Source organism: Nelumbo nucifera, chromosome 3 (genome assembly GCF_055504915.1).
Source record: "Nelumbo nucifera cultivar China Antique chromosome 3, China Antique-T2T, whole genome shotgun sequence".
Classification (NCBI taxonomy): Eukaryota; Viridiplantae; Streptophyta; class Magnoliopsida; order Proteales; family Nelumbonaceae; genus Nelumbo; species Nelumbo nucifera.
In genome coordinates, this window is record NC_142651.1 from 37,954,659 (window position 1) to 37,972,672 (window position 18,014).

The following is an 18,014-nucleotide window of genomic DNA, read 5'->3' on the forward strand; positions in this document are numbered from 1 at the left end:
ACCCATGGGGTCTGAAATTGTATTAATGGGGTTCCCATTGTGCACTACCCAGAGTAGGTTTTTCCGAAGTTGTTGTAGTAATTTGAAAGCATATTGCCACCATTTAGAACTCCGATGACCTTTCTTGGCTGTAAATAGTGAACTATGAGGGAAGTATTTGGCTTTAATTTGGTAGCTCCAAATGCTTGAGGTGGTTGTTAGCAGTCTCCATGTTTGCTTCGAAAACATGGATTTTATTGATCTGAAGCCTAGACCTCCCATATTCTTAGGCCGACAGATTTTATTCCTTGATATTGTATGGGTAGATGCTTTAGTGGAGTTCCCCCACCAAAATGATCTTATGATTTTTTTTCAGCTTCACCGAAGTTGATTGAAGGATTAATTATGTGGTCATGGTGTACACTGGTATAACCTGCAATACGGAATGAACTAGAGTAGTTCTCCTTGCTTGAGAAAGAAGTGAACTACAAGATGAGGCTTTTGAAGAAACCTTCTCTATGATATCTTTGTGTGAGGAGCATTGGTTTAAATAAATATGGGTACCGAGGTACTTAGAGCCAATCATGGATCAGGATACGTGGAGCATGTGGGAGAGTATTCTTCGGTGATGTTTGGGGACATTGCGGCTAAAAAATAGGCTTAACTTGGAGTAGTTTATTTTCTAACCTTACATTTCTTCAAATTTTTGTAGAACTGAAACCAAAGGTCTTGCTTGCCCTACTTCTGCTTTACAAAAGATGATACAATCATATTGGCAAAGAGAAGGTGAGTGATTGGAGACCCGAATCAGATTATTTTCACTCCTTCAAACTGACCCAATGACATTGCTTTGTTTAATAGTTGAGTGAGAGCCTCCATCCCTAGTATGAACAAATACGGAGAGATTAGATCTCCTTGTCTTAATCTTCTTTTCAGAGAAAACTGGCAATGAGATTGACCAACTATTTTTATAGAGGAGGCTGTAGATATACACTGGTGAATTAAATTGCACCATTTGTTTGGAAATCTCATATTGTTGAGATTTCATCTTTTGTAGAATCTCCTTCACTAGCAAGACATTGTCTGAGATTTGTCTTCCCTTCAGGAAACCCAATTGATTTGGTGATATTAAGTCTTGCAGAATCGGCTTTAGACGCTACACCATCCATTTTGTGATAATCTTGTACATAACATTACATAAGCTGATCGGCTTGAAACTAACGATATCCACAGGCTTGTTGTTTCCTCAAAGGTAGGGGAAACTAAGAATGAGTCATTCTATTGAGGAGATAGAGTTGGGGGATTTAGGCCATTTAGTTGAGCTGGATTAAAGACTTGCCTCCCACTTGTAGAAATACTTCTTTGAAAGTATTAATTATATAATCTCTATTAGAGGTGTAGGAGCCATCCGAACATTTTAGCCAATCAATGGTATTCTTGGAGTTTTTGAAATTAGCCGTGTGATGAAAGAATTTTGTGTTTCTATCCCCTTTCTAAGCTATAACTCCCTTGATTTCACTTTCCCAATTGCTCTTCTTTAACAAGCCAATAGTTATATTGGTCTTTAAGAAAATGCAGTTCCTGCTGCTCTTCCCTTGACCGAGCCCTCAGTTGTAAATTTGTTATTTTCTCTCAATGGAAAGAACCATAAAAACAAAGCTTGGGGTATAACTAATTATAGCTCAAATGCGAATTATTTCAGCCTTGAACTCAATTTGCATTTAAACACGTAGAACCATTCTGAGCATTGGAATTTCTATTTTTGTTTTTAGTACACGTCTTTCAAATGAACCATATACAGGGCATCCGGAATATTGTATCATTTCAGGCTGAGTCCTCCATATGGGTCCAATACAATATTCCAAATGTACAGTGTAAGATGGAATTGTATGGTCTACAAGAAAAGAAATCTGTATATATGTTTATTTAAAGTTGTTTCATTTTACAACAAGTACAAGAAAAGAAAAGCACCATTCGACGAGAGATTGAAACAAACTGTGACCGCTATCTCAGCACTATATCTACATTGAGGCCTTTAAAACAAAACCATAAACTTTGGTGAACCCGACAAAAATCAGGTTTACCGGCTGCTTTGATTTTGAAACAAACAAAAGTAAATGATTTTGGTGAACCCGACAAAATCATATTTCCGAGGATAATGGTCTCGTGAACATCTCAGAGCATCTCGTGGGGGCAGATGTTAAGCTTTTGGTCTCTGCTTCCAAGGCCCAAGGATTAAATAAACTATAAAAGCCCAAAACCTGCGCGCCTATTGCTGTGAACAGAGAGGTCTTTTACTTTTAGACTTTTATCCTTCGACCTTTCTTGATTTTTTTCTCCTTTTTTTTATGATTTTACTTTGAGTATGAAAAGAAATTAAGAGAGATACCTTACTTGACTTAACCACCAAGGCATCTTAAGGTTCCTTCTTAGCTTTTTATCCTCTCATCATCTTTAATTATTGCTTTAATTTACAGTTTAGTTTATATGGATTCCAGAGCACTCTGTTTCTTTGAACTTTAAATTCATATAAAAAGCAAATCGTTTCTGAAAGGCTCTGAAGTTAGCGATCTTCTCTCATCATTATTAAATGGCGATGGGTACCCTGTATATGACGGTGCCTGCTGTGGCCGCTGCAATTGGATTCTATTTCCTGGAGACCACCCAATCCAAATCTAAGAAGGTGAATTATATTTCTCTCATTTCATCTTGATCCTATATACATACACACGTACTTTTGCCATGTTAATGGATTTCTAAAGCGCTAGTCTTCTGTTACATGAATTAATTCAGCATTTCGAGGGTGGATTTCAAGCCTCTCTGGAGAGGTTGGTTTCCAAAGCCAGGGAAGGGATGAAGACGGTTCGGCCACCAAAATTTGCACCTGAGTTTGACGGATTGCATTCTTTCGAGACCTTGGTGACTCGTTAATTTCTCTCACCACGCTGTGCATAATAAATTTTAATTTCGAATTTAAATCGTTTTTTATTAATAATTTAGAGGCATATATTTTGTGAATCTGCGTTGATTGAGCCGCTTTCAAGAAACTAACCAAGATAAGATAGTTTCACCCCAAAGTCGATTTTGGGTCTCTCTAAACAGGCTCAGTTTGGAAGGACTATAAATACATGTACAGTATAAATATATACAAAATAATATAAAATATAAGATTTTGCACTCTATATATTTACATTTGTGCTCCTTCCAAACTGAGCTTAAGCTTATTTTCAACTTTCCAGATTTTTACCAAATCTCAGCTTAACACCTTTAATCGTTGCATGGAAAGTGGAAACCCTCCCAAACGGCTACCCAATATCTTGATTCTTGAGAAAAGAACAAGATCCTTAACATGTTTATTATCGAACAATCAGACACTGACAGGCAAGCAATCAATTATAATCGGGTCACACCGGTTAGGCCTAATAAGTCCAATTAATAATGGGTCAATTCTGCGTCTATTTGGTTTGAGTAGGGATCATGTCTGTTCAATGCAAGATTGCAAGAGACTGTTCTAATAGTGTAAGCATGTACTTGCACTTAAGTTTCAAAGTATTGAAAATGTAAGATGTATCGGGAAGACAATTTTAAGAGATGTATCAGGATACACTTTAGATATGCATTAGATATATATATGAAAAGTTAAAATACCTATAAATGTGTGAGGAAATTCAAATATATTATTAACAAATGTAAAAATCCATACTTACAATCATTTAATTGTAAATGATTACAATTAATAACTGTTGAAAAATGATGGAATAAATAAAATGTGAGAAAAAAAAAACTAAAATATGAATGTGTATACATCAATTTTCAAATAACCAATATAAATGTTATGTGTGTATATTAATTTATATTAATATTTATTAGTATATAAATTTTAAAAATTAATTCTAGCATTTATTAATAAATATCTATGAAGAAAAGAGAAAATTTACTTAAAAATCATAATGCATATCACCATAGCAAACAAATGGGCATATGGCATAGTGGTGACTTATGGTTGTTAAAACCTAGTTACTAAGGTTCAAATTTTGCCATTGTTTAAAGACTATAGTTTTTATACTAAGTTACTAACAAAATGAAATTAATGAGACAGGATCATTAATTTGCGGAGTTAATGAGAGAGTATCATTAGTTTGTGGAATTAATAAGAGAATTTGAATTAGGCGCTAAAATTTAAATTTAAAGTAGGAGTAATCGACTAATTAATGAAAGAAAAGTTAGAATTAAATATAAAAATAATTAAAGAGATTAATGAATGAAGAGCACCCGAAAAAAAATCAAATGTATCGGCCTATATTGTGTCAGACATTCGGATTGTATTGTATCGGACTGTTTTGGGCCCATATTGATTGATACAAAGCGAAACAACTCATATTGTACCAGTGCGATACATACGAAAAGAAACAAAATGGACGATTTCTACACATTCCACGTATCAGGCTCTTGTCAGAACGATATGTATCAACTTGTACAACCCAATATGTTGCAAATTTTAAGCCTTTCTATCACTGACCAAAGCCAAACTCATCTTCATCTACCCAAAGCCAGCAACCTACCTCGAACCTAATCTACAGGCTCAGTAGGCTAAGAAAAGCACAAAACTAGACACCCTATAATTAGAGTCCATGACGGCTCAACCATCAATGTCGAGTGTAGACGATGCTACCGTGCTCAACACCCAATTACCTGAAGGACTTGTTCGCTTTTCATCAGGAACCTCCTTTCCTGGGCAAGTACATTTATATGGATAAGGAAACATTTATCCTAATTACATTTACCCATGTTAATAAGGAAATCACTTACCTAGTAATACCATAAATAATACCTCTAAAAATCGATTTTGCCATAAATACCACACATTTCTAAAATAAGAACATGGATAAATTGATTAATGGGAACGCAATGCCATTTACCAACTCCCCCTACCTTTTTTAAAATCCCAAAAATAAACGAGGCCTGAAAGTGAAAATTCTCTTTGTTTGAAATTTTTAACCCAATCTAGAAGCTTTTGATGGTTCGACTGCAAGCTAACCTAGCTAGAGCTAGTTGCTGAACCATGTCCGTGCAATTGCACATGCTACACCTTAGAGATTTCGATTGTTTGGGAAAAACAGCTCAGGCTGTTTGGAGAGACAAATAAAGCATGGCTATCTTACGTCGCCCCTGCTTGAAAGCAGTTTTATTCCTAATATTTTTTAGATAATCTTCAATGCAGTTTGAATCTAACAAACTAGTGAAAGCAACAGGTGATTACTTTTAAGGCTGCATTTGACAAGAGAGCAAACAATGAACTGAAGCAAATTTATACTCAAGTTCAACTTTTCAAACATTTGGTAAAAACATGTGTATTGTAAATGACAGCAATTACAAATCCTAAGACATGTTTCCATTCAAAATGGGAACATCCAAAATGGATGCAAGTCAATGTAGAAAGTGGATTACAGTCTTGGAATACGTATTTGTACAAGCTGAATTTTAGACCAACTCATCTCAGGACCCATATGATGTTCTGATGTTTCAAACATGTGACTGCAAATTGCGGGTGCCATATCCTTAAAACCCACCTTTAATCATCCTCTATTATTTGAAGTATGAATTTTCCAAATCAAGCCAGCAGAATCTGAAACTCACTCGACTAAGCAATGTGAATGACTTTATAGTACTAGATCAACACCCACACAATCATCACCTGAACCAGCCATGGACATTGCACAATTCTCTTGGTATCCAACCTATGGAGGAGGGTTCCCCATCTCGCCTAAACACCAACCTTTGGAAAAGGTTGAACCATAACAGGATGAGCCCTAGTTTAGCATCTCCCTAGTAACCAAACCTCCAGTACAGACAACACAAAACGTGGTTTGCTGATTACCACCTTAAAGAGAATAACAAGTTTTTCTTTTCTCACAACCAATCAAAAATTCTGTCTAGTTTTGGAAGTTTAAAGAATGAAACTGTACATCATTTCAATAGACAGCATATACCTAGAACACTCTATGGTTAGACCGAATAGGATGTAATCCATATAATCCAGTTAAGAGAGTTCCAACTGCCTTCTATTTCTTTCTTGCAATAACAATGCACATCCACCAAGTAAGAAGCTATTATTTTAGAAATTTCAATTACCGATGACATAAATAATCCATTTATTGTACACAAAAAAAAAAACAGATATATGATTAAAGAAAAGTGATCAGTGATTCCATGTCAGGATGCCAATGACATTAACTCTTAAGCATTTAAAATTTTAAATTCCACTACCATAGGCACCAAAGAATCAAATCTCAGCCTTAAAATAATAACACAACTCCTAGGATATCGGTGGATCCTAAACTTTGCCCTCCAAAATGAGGGGAAAAAAAAGAGAAAAAGAAGACTGACTGATTAAACCATACTGCACACGCAGCAAACCCACACGGCAGTTCCTAGATCTTAGAGAATCTATGGGCATAAAATCGCAGGAATAATTGATCTAGCAGATACAGGCATCTCAAACTCTACTCAATCTACTAATGCAGATGGTTTCTGTGAGAAAGGATGAAGAGATTTGGCTAATCTCTTTTTGTGAAATTTCGGACAGCAAAGGCTAAGGCCAAAATCAAGATGGGTACCAGGAACTGCATTATTTTAATCACAAACTGAGTTTTATCGGAATTATAAGGTGTCTGTTGGGGTGGAATGTATGTACGCTTCAGTGGAATGGTCGAGCTGTCAATCTCACCAATGTAGTATTTTTCCATTATTTCTCTTGCCGAATCACTGTGACCAACATCTTCAAAATCATTAGTTGCATCTTTTCCTGCAAGATTTCAGAAATTCATGAGCTTGGTCCGATACATTTTGTCTTGGAAAGAGCTGCTCATATGACAGTGACACGTTTCTAGGAAGTAAGGACCATCAACTTAAAGACTTTGGTAATATTCAAGGTTCATAAATGTAATATTGTAACCATTACCAGTTGCAGCCAGCAAGACCTCATCGCCACCAGGATGATCGTCCATAAATGAAGTAACATCATACACCTAAAACAGCAAAATCAGAAATACAAGTTATTTGAAGGAAAGAAAGAAGATGATACGAGGAAAGCTCACATATCATTACATGAGAAAAGCTACTCCCAAATTGTCCTTTGAATTTCATTATATTCCATGATATAGTTGACCTAGTCATGCATATGATAATAGTCATTGACATAGCAATATAATTCCTTCTAGTTTCAATTCTTTAATGAGGACTCACCTTTTCCAAGATCTCATCTTACATGGGAAATATGGAATTCAAGAAGCAATATAAAACCACCAAAATTGACTATAAAATTTAACGTTAATGATGCAGGGAGCCAAAGAGCCAAAACTGAACTTTTATGAATTTTTACACATTTCTATTTTTTTAGGTAATAGGTGTATTTTGGATATTTTACATGCTACATGTGGGGTTCAGCCTATTAGTTTGATTTGTCCAGTTGTAGTTAAGTTGCATTTAAATTCTCAAAATAGTCATGGAATTACTCATTTATTTTTCAAGTATGAAATCAAAATCATAATTTTGAGTTTTTTCAGTTTGAGGAGTTCCCTAGACAATCCATATTGTGATATGTGGCTAATGAACTTTGGAGATTATTTTCTATTTGAGAGATATTATATTCTTAAAGCCCCATAATGGTTCTAAGAACCTTATGATTGATTCCTAAGTTCTTCTTCTTCTTCTTCTTCTCTCCTTCTCCTCTTTGTCTTCTCTTCTAAGTTTTCTAAATTCAGCCACTAACAGCCATCAAAGACCTCTGAAAAAGCAATTAACAACCATTTTTCAACATTGAACAGTTCCTTGATTAAACCTATTCAAGAGCCTCACCTAACAGCTTAAGCTTTTAGGTTGAACAGTTCCTTGAGAAGTCTTATTCTTAAATCAATTTCCTCCAATTTTCAACTCTCATACACTTTCTCTAGAAGAGGAATTCCTTTCTCTCTAAGTCATCCATACAAAATCTTGGCAAAAATCAAGTTCAATTCAGGTATTCCCTATATTGTAGGTTTGTTTTCACCCCATTAAAATAGTTTTCTAAAATTCCCACTAAAATCCTAGTTTTCAAAAGTTTATGATTTTGGGAATTCTCATCTTTTCATGCTAAATCGTCTAAGAATCCCTCCAAATACAACACCTTCTTTAGTTTACCATTGTAACCACTCCTTTGAAATAATTTAATGAAATTCCATATCAATATTAAGATATTGACTTTTTGTTTTGTCTCTAGAAATGTCGACATTAGCTCCCTATATTTTAAGTTCATTTTCATCCCATTAAAATAGCTTTCTAAATTCCCACTAAAACCCTAACTCTCAAAAGTTTATAATTTCAGAAATTCTCATCTTTTGTGCCAAATCATCTTAGAATCCCTCCAAATTCAACCACTTCCTTAGTTTAGTATAGTACTCCATTGAAATAGTTTAATGAAGTTCTATATCAATATTAAAATATTGACTGTTTTTGTCCTGTTTCTAGAGATGTCTGCATTGGCTTCCTAATCAAATCATACAGCAACATAGTCCTAGACAATGCCTCAATTACGATCCACTTTGCCTGGACTTGCTCCTAGTCCCACCCCCAAAAACCCAAACCTTGGACTTAAAACCCTTGAAATCATCATTTGCTTTTCAGTTTTCCCTCAAACTTTTTACCAATCTGGCCTTGGATCATCATCTATCATTCTATCCTACATTAATTCGTATTAAAGCATGTCATCTTACATCAATTGGTATCAAAGCAACCAGCCCTACATCAATATGATATCACAGTAGTTGATCCTATAACGTAGCATACCTTTTACTATTAACCCTGATCATGATGTCACATTGATGATATCACAGTAGTTGATCCTATATCATAGCGTACCTTTTACTATTAACCCTGATCATGATGTCACATTGATGAGTTATTTCTGGAAGACATTCTGGAAACTTCTTAAAACCAAGTTGAAGTTCTCTTCTTGATATCCTCAGACCAAAGGCCAAACTAACATGATTTATATGATATTGACAAATTGTGATGTTTCTTAGTCAATGATCATATTTTTAGATGCGACTTTATCTTGCCTATAGCTCAATTTTCTTACAATGAATTAATCAACAGATCTACAACAAAGAATCATTTTGAGATGGTGAATGAGATACAACCCAGAAGGCCTGTTTTTGCTTAGGTCTTCATGAAATTCCCAAATATTGATAAGTTTTTAGGAAATCCCATCAAAATTCATACTTTCAACATAAACTTCCCCAAGAAAAAAAAAAAGAAAAAAAAATATCCTTTGCATGAAATCAAATGCACTTATTACATACATCAAGGGCATGGAACCTCAAATATCATTTTTTTCAAGTAATTAACTTCTGAAGATCATTATAATTTGCAACCAAAATTGAGCCAAGGTTGATGTTAGGGGTGTAAGCCAGGTATCCAGTTTAAATAGCTTACACAGCATTGGGCCCAGGTTCCCAGGCTGGGTCAACTAAATTTTAAAAATTTTCAACCCAAGCACCCAAGTTGCACCCCCTAGTTGGCATGGGTAGTGTTCCTGCAACCACTGAACCTAATTATGACCTTATTGCTCAGTATCTACCTAAGGGCAGACTACTTGTATTAACACAATAAGCTACATACAATTATGTGCCCATTAAAAAAAGAGCTTCATACAACTACATACAATAATGTTTGAATTGTAGTGTTATAGCTGCCAGGTCAATCAGCATTGGCATTAAGGGTGACGGAATGTAATGTAAAATTCGATTTAGGTTTATCATATTTGCATGCCTTTGTTCTGTGACTCTTAGGTATAAGAAATTTGGATTTTGATGGAAATTAAATATACTTTTTTTCAACATCAACTGTCTTGTTGTGCATTTATTTTTTTGGTAATTATTTTATGCATGGATTCTTTCACAGTTTTTGTGACGAGATTCAATAATTTAACTTCCTTTAAAACATATAGTGTTTGTCTTAATCCTTCTCAAATTTTCTTGAATATTTAATCCAATATGTGCAATATATCATGAAAGCACTCCTCTTAGCTATATTTGCAGCTATTAGAATTTTCAAACTTTGCTTACCACAAATATATTTCAGATCTTTACTATGGATTCCCAACTCAACTAAGCCTCGTCCCAACTGTACGGGGTCAACTACAGGAATTGTTTTCTACTATTCCACTCTATCTTTACCATGAATTCTATGATGTAAAATGTCATGTTTAAGTTGGGACTGATGTTAGATAAGTTTTTTAACTAGTTGTAAACCAAAAGAAATATAGAGCTTATTCCAAAACAAGATTCTTCAATACAGTTTGGCTTCCTTCCAAGAAAAGGAAAACAATTCCATCCACATTTAACATTGTGGAGAAAAGCTTTAGATGCGATTCTTAATTTTGCTCACATGGTAAAATTGATATACTGACTTTCTCATGTAGATCAACTTTATAAATGTATGCTTAAAGACAAGTTGCAAAACCCTTGTAATTCAACAACCAAAGAAACTAATCCATATAAACAAATAAGTAAAGGTTTGCTATTTCAATTCTCCAGATAAAAGATCTAAATGACCCAACAACTTCACACATGGTTACATGGTGGGGAACCCAAACAGGTTGTGTAATTCTTTCTCGGGGAAGCCAAAGTTTAAGTCATCTAGAGAATACACTGAAGTAACTTGTAGGAAACATTTTTCCGAATACTTGCTAGATCATTTCAGTAGTAACTAAAGATGCACAGGATGGTGTTACAAGATGACCATGTTTTACAGGGGAGTGACTACAGGTTCCCTGATAAAAGGGAAACTGAATTAGTTGTGAGTAGCCCTTTTTTATTTTTTGTAAAATAAAAAAAAAATACAAAATTCTAAGGGGGCTAAACTAGTAAGGAAGCAAGAGAGAGTAGGCTGATGTGGACAACTGCATTTAGAAATATAGTAACAGATTTTAGTAGGATAAGAAACGTGTGTGCTGTTTCAAATAGTAAAAGGTGTCTTGAACTGTTAAAAAAATGTAATTGTACTATTTAATTATTCTCAGGTAGAAAATAGGAGATTGCTGAATAACCAAATGCTTTGAAAGAGAAGATAACAAAAAAAAAACACCTGGAAGTACCTATTCTGCATAATATATAAGCAAGATACCCCAATCCAAAGCATAGGTTGGAAATGCATACTCACCGCTTACTACAATGCGCATCTCACCAAATACCTACTTATATTTGGAGTGAAACTTCTTTCCTGGTTTACTCCCCCACCCCAAAAAAAAGTTCCTTTCATCTTAACCGAGAGCAGTGGTTCAATTGAGAAGAGAATTCAATCGGATCAACACTCTAAAATAATTGGAAGAAAACTAATATATCTGCCCCATTTCAAACCACTTTTCCCGCATTAGAGTTAGTCGCTCTTATCTATATGCCTTGAAACCCTAAAAACTATCAATTCCAGTTCATCCCTAACATACCAGAAAATCCTTTATAATTCTACCATTATCATAAAAGACTTCAGAACAAACTGGAATAATAACGCGCTGAAGGCATACATAATCGATCACGAATTCATATTAACAATGAAAGATCAAACTGCTAGTTCAGCTCCAAATAGTGGATTTTTTTTCCATTTTTCAGAGATTGTAAACAACATAAAGAATCTCTTTACTTCAAATTAACTACAAAAAATAAACTTCTAAAATTAAATAGAGATAAGGAAGAAAGATATTGAGAAGGTCCAACACAAAATTAACACACACAGATTAACAAACATAGAAAAAACTGACCTTCCCAGAGATAATAAGCCAGCAATCTTTAGTTTTATTGTGCTCTGCGACCTCTTCAAACAAGTAAGTTTTGGAATCTGAAGCCATGACTACTTTGATACTTCCTTAAACAGAACAAAATTTCATATTATCTATTAAAATCGATCTTCGACATCGTTGAACAGAAAAACAAAATACGAAATAGACAGATGAAAGACAAGTCGGGGATTTGAGAAAGATGAAAGAGTGAGACGTTGTTGTAGTGGCTGAAACAATAAGCTCTTACCAAATCACCAACCCTCTTTCCCCGACCTCCACAGTCCGCAGTCCGCACGAAGAAAAGGTTGTTTCAATGTATGTGCTATTTATATACATATAACTTGATGTGATATTGTACATCTAAAAACCAACCCCAAACTTCAGTTAAATTACTGTCTTATCCTGATGGAAATGACCAAAATGCACTTGGCACTTGCAATATTAAAGGCCCCATTTCGTTTATTATCTATAAATATGAGACTTACGAAAATTTTATTTTGGTAATTTACCTGAAAAAATCATATACTCCTTTGTGTATCGTTTTTTTTTTCACTTTTATAAAAAAAAGTTATTTTTTCACCGAGAGAATAAAACAAAAGAAGTTTTAAAAAGTAAAAACAAAATGATTTAAGGATAAATGTGGTAATAGAAAAAAATTATCTCAATAAACTTCAACAAGAAAAAACGCAGTGGGTAAAAACTTACCGATAAACAAATCGGGAGTGTTTTTGATAATTTTGTTGCCTGGATAATTTGACAAATGACTAGCGAGTGGCGACATTAGACGTTATACCTAATCGAATCGATATCTGCTCCTCACATAACGCAGTAACGCACCTAATCTCACAGCCCCATCTCACCATATATGTTTCTAATATGCGGTGGGATGGGACTGTGAGATCGGTGTGAGACGCGCTTTCTAAAGTGTAAATCCGGATTTTACCTAACCCTCTTCACTCTTTTTCTTTTTCTTCTCTTTTACCCGATGCACCGTACTTTAAAAAAATGTCTGAATCTTCATTCAACAAAATATTTTTAACACGATGATTCCAATTTCATGACGAGATGTGCAGTGTTATAGATGTTGGAATTTTTTCGACAAGAGATCCCAACTCGCTTGAAACTCGTGAATAGAAAAATTTTAATCTTGTTGCGATTAAAGACTTAAGAGTCTCGTGAAGAACACGGATGTGCCTAGCAATAATAATTGTTGACTCTTTGACACTATACATGCTCAAAACCGCGGCTTGATCAAAACGGGGGCGTAGCGTAGCGTATCGTATGAAAAGTTGGAACTTGGAACCAGACATGCAGAAGAGTTAACATCGGCACCCAATACCACATTCCAACCATGTAGTGGAAACATCTCCCAAATCCCAATAATAAATACGGGAGATGTTCCTAATCCATGTTTAGATGTACATGTAGGCCGCGCCCAAACCGAAGGAATCGAGGGAAGGAGACTCGTTGCACTGCACGTGCGGCGTGGTATTGATTATCGAAGTGGAGACTCCATTTGCGTTTTTCTCGTGGTATTGATGATTGATGGGACGTGCTTTTTCTCAAGTGAGATATGTTTGTTTGTGATTGCTCCGAAACGGGATTCAGTCATATCTAATTTCATTCGAACAGTCATCATAGCCTTATGGAATATTTTCGAAGTACGGAGATATTCTGATGCAAGATTATAAAAGTTGTTCGAACAGTGTTTGAACGGATTTTGCCCTGATTGACTGAAGTCGATCTCATTTACATGCGTTTTCCTCGTGAAAAGGTAATATCAAGAATGGAATAAATAGAAAGAATTAAATTAAAAACCTCTCCTCAAAAAACATATGTTTGTTTATAACTAGTGCTGTTCATGGGTCAGGTTGGATCGGTTTATTGAGGTTTTTTCAATTGACCCGATCTGGTTGGGTTATCTGAACTTGAAACCGAAATTGACTCAGTGTTAAACAAAATCGATCTAGTTGGTTTGAGTCGGGTTGGGTCAATTTGGGTCGGTTTGGGCTCTTAGTTCAATCATGCTTGACAGAAATTCAACTGCAATATATATGTGGGGATTGTGGCACCACAGTATGTGAGGTAGTGAACGCGGGAAAAGCCTTGTTTTTGATAAATAGGATATATCTCTAGTCCACAGTTTGGAATTTGGAGAGGAGAAGAGCAAAATCCATATATAATAATAATGCCTATTATAGAGGTATATATGTTATATATCTTTTCAGTAATTAAGTTTTATCTCCAAAACCACCAACCTATCCCTTTGATTATATATTCATTTTGAAGTTTAATTGTCTTAATTGGGATTTGGGTGAATTCTGTAGGGAGACTTCAGGACAGTTAATTACAATCATTAATCTAGCCAATGTAATAGATTTGAAGAAGGACAATTAGTTATGGGGGCTTAATTAATTTAAACTTCATAAAGGGACAATTAGTCGGTTCGGTTCGGGTCGATTTTGGTTTTCACACAAGAAAACCAAAACCGACCCAAACCATCGGTTTATGATGTTTTACAACCCGAAACCGACCCGTGCTGAAGATAACCCGACCGACTCGGGTTGAGTCGGTCTGGGTTGGTCGGTTTGGTCAGGTCGGGCCTTCTTATGAACAATCCTATTTAAAACAGTGTTTGGCATCGATGCCTTTGCTCTAGAAAATGGTGACATATCAGTGCCACGTTGGAAAAAATGGTATTCCAAAAAACATATATTTGTTTAGAACTGTTTTTTCATAAAAAATGGTGTTTCAAATCATATCTTAGAAGTTAGAAATGAGGAAGGTGTGGCTTGGATCAATACTAAATTTGACATTTCTTAGAGTTGTAGCTCGTTGCTGCTAACAGGGACATGACGTGCAGTGACAGGGACATGACGTGGCACTAGATAATAGGTACAAGTGCTGAAAACGTTTCCTGGAGCATTGGTACCAAACAAAAAACATTGTTGTTGCACCAGGAAACATCCTACCTGGCAGCAACGTTTCCAAACAAAAAAACACCATTTTTCTCAAAAAACGGTGCTTCCAACCCACACATTTACAACATATATACTTAATTTTCAAAAAACTTCAGTTACCACTACGTTAGTTTCATGTATTAGTGTTTTTAAAATACAAATTCTACCTTTATATCCAACAATTCATATGAAATTTTACTAAAATGCAATCAAAAGGATTTTTAACTTTTAGATAAAAAGTTGTTTGGGTCAAATTGAAAAAGAGTAAAGTAATTTTATTTTGTAAAATTGTGAGGTAAAGGGAATTCCTGATGGGTAAATCTAACATTTTGAACTATGTAAAAAGATTCCCTATTCAGTAATAAGGGTAATTTAGTAAATTTTAAGTTTAACAATGACAAAAGGAAGGTTATTGTAGGTTTTTTTTTCAAAACTACACAGGAGGCTTTTATTTAGGAATGGTAATGGGGCAGGGCCAGGCTGGATTTTTCCTACCCTATCCTTGACCCTGAACTTAAATGCCCCACCTCGAACCCTAGCAGGGCTAGAAATCCTAACCCATCCTTGTCCCTTGGGAAACAAAGATCCTTGTATACTTACAAATTTATTTTTTACTTTTTTTCTAAAACCTACCTAGATCTATTTAATATTATATAACACTAGTTGGGGACCCATGCTATGCACTTGCATACTCATCAATCTTGAGCTTATATTTAATACAAATTGTCAAACAAAGAGAGAGAGAAGTAGGCCATGAAATCAATACTATTTGTGGCAAATTTTTTAAACTACCCTTATGGTTTAACTAATTGACTAATTCACCCTTACTGTTTACATATTGTCTTAAAGTACCTCTAATGTTTCTGACAATTGTCTAAAATCTCCCTTGCCGTTAATTTTATGTCATACTCTCCATTCACATTTGACATCATGTGACTGAAAATTTTTATAAAATTCCTAAAAGATCCTTATTATAACCTATTTGTCCTCAACCTTGATACGAAGAATAGAGCAATGTGACTAGCTCAAATCAACATTTTCGACATTCCTCAGCTCAAACAATAGATCCCCAATATGTGCCCAAAGTCCATTGGAATGCAAATCCAAAACCCTCAATTGTTGAAGGTTTCTAATTCCGCTAGGGATTGGCCTATATAATAGATTCCTGGATAGATCCAAATGCTACAAAGAAACCATCGTGGAGGTTCAGTATGTGATATGCTATAAGAAACCATCGTTTTATTCATCCATTATTATTTGTGAATATACTACGAGATGAATATCAAGTGCATAAAAAATAGTATGCTGCAAAGAAACCATCGTTTGGTTCATCCATTACTAAAGTACCCAAATTTTTATGCACATGCTGCAACATGTAAACAATTTTGATTTTTTTTACACTCTTCAGTTAACTTAAGGTGTTTGACTCAAGTTCAAATCGCCATTCAAGTTCAATTCATCAAGAGCAATACCAGTGCAGAGCTTGACTCGTCACTAGAGAGAAATCTTAATTTTTCCTCCATTGAGAGATTTCTCAAAACCCTAGAAGTACAAAATTTCCTCAAACTAAAACTGAAGGGCGGAGTAGAAACCAGACGACACACACGACACCAATTCTTACAACAGAATCACACTTGCTCAATCGAAGTTGCAATGTTCCTTGAAAACTCCGCCTTCATCTCTGGGCTCTGCAATTTCATCATTTTTGTGCTATTAGTAATTAAGCACGTGCCTTGAACGTATGGATTTTTTTTCATATTAGTTACTTGAACTTTAGATATATCATAGTTAAGATATAAATTGAAAATTAATAAAAGTAACAATATGAATAAAAATAAACTTAAATACTTGTATTAAATGTGCACATGCAGAAATTTCAAATTACAATTATTATTATTATTATTATTATTACACTATTAAAGTTTGTGTTTCATTTTTGTATTAAATAAAAATAATATCTATTATTTTTATTTAATATGATGATTATATAACATTAGAAATGCTCTAAAACATCTTTAACAAAACTCTACTTTTTTATTTTTTGTGTTCAATCTTTTTTTAAATATTTATTATTCAATTACGACATGAATTTCTTTAAAAAGTTGGGATCATTGACCCATCACTTAGATAAGAAAATAACTTTGCTTTCAGATCAGTTTTAAATTATATATTTAATCTACATTATATAAATAATTTTTAAATATAACACTTATTTTTGTTTGACATAATTAATATATAATTTTTTTATATATTCTTTTGATTACTTGTACTTTTTTTATTACTTTTTAAATATTTGTTATTTAACTATCATGTCATCAATTAATCCATTTGACGTAAACCACTAACCCACGACCCAAAAAAAGTTTGATTTTTAGGTTGACATTAAATTTTGTATTACATTTCTATTATTGATAAAATTATATCTTATATATAATATTTATTTTTGTTCAATATAATAAATGTATAATATTATAGATGTACACAATGTTTTATTTTTTATAAATATATAACATTATATCTTATGTACACAATTTATTTTTGTGATTCTCTGTATTTTATGTTTTTTTTTTAAAAAATATTATTTGATTATGACATCATTTCATTTATATTTTAATTTTAATTTTGGCATCTCATACTTATTTTTGTTAAGTATAATGAATATACAATATTAGTGATGTTCCCAATTCTTTTTATTTTTTATATTATATATTATATTTTTTATATTTTTTATTATTTAATTATGACATTATTTATTAATGCATTTTACCCCAAATGGTTGAATTGCTTACCCACCACCAAGAGGGAAGAAAATGGTGTTGTTTTCAAATTATGTTTCAAAATATTTATTTTTATATTATTAAAATTAATGTTGTGGATTTAACTAGAAGAATTTAATAATAGAAAATATATCTTAAATATAGGATTTAATAAGAGAATATATCTTAGATATGAGATTTAATGTGAGAAAATAGGAAAATAGTTTTAATTTCAATTGGCTAAACATTAAAATGTGGGGGAAAGTGGTGCCACTTGGCTAAACATTAGAAAAGCAAATCCCTCTTTATTTATGGTTGCTAGAAATAGTTAAGCCTATGCTATTTTCTCATTGGTTTAATGGGTAATTATGTGGAATTGAAAAAAAAATAAAAAATAAAAAAAAATAAATTAGAAAAAAGCGGGGAGGGGTGGACCCAAAGTTGGGGTGGGGTGGACAATTATCATCTCTGCCCCAAACCCTGACTAGTGGTCATAAAACGAAATTA

General features: G+C 33.9%; 1 protein-coding gene and 1 long non-coding RNA gene across 3 annotated transcripts; one reads left to right on the forward strand and one right to left on the reverse strand.

Moving 5' to 3' along the window:
* Nucleotides 1-2,274: 2,274 nt before the first annotated feature.
* LOC148801128 (uncharacterized) lies at nt 2,275-2,957 on the forward strand. Its single transcript, XR_016084677.1, has 2 exons — nt 2,275-2,662; nt 2,773-2,957. It is a non-coding gene; the product is annotated as an uncharacterized LOC148801128 (long non-coding RNA).
* Nucleotides 2,958-6,070: 3,113 nt separating this feature from the next.
* On the reverse strand, nt 6,071-12,114 carry LOC104593938 (cytochrome b5). Of its 2 annotated transcripts, none has more exons than XM_010254043.2 (4): nt 12,039-12,114; nt 11,774-11,877; nt 6,941-7,007; nt 6,071-6,784 (listed from the first exon to the last, which is right to left on the reverse strand). In XM_010254043.2, exons 2-4 carry the CDS (start codon nt 11,858-11,860, stop codon nt 6,537-6,539), a joined length of 402 nt encoding a protein of 133 aa, XP_010252345.1. In that variant the 5' UTR covers nt 11,861-11,877; nt 12,039-12,114; the 3' UTR covers nt 6,071-6,536. The 2 variants fall into 2 exon arrangements, with proteins under 2 accessions (XP_010252345.1, XP_010252353.1); XM_010254051.2 differs by having other exon boundaries at nt 11,774-11,873; nt 12,039-12,094.
* Nucleotides 12,115-18,014: the final 5,900 nt, after the last annotated feature.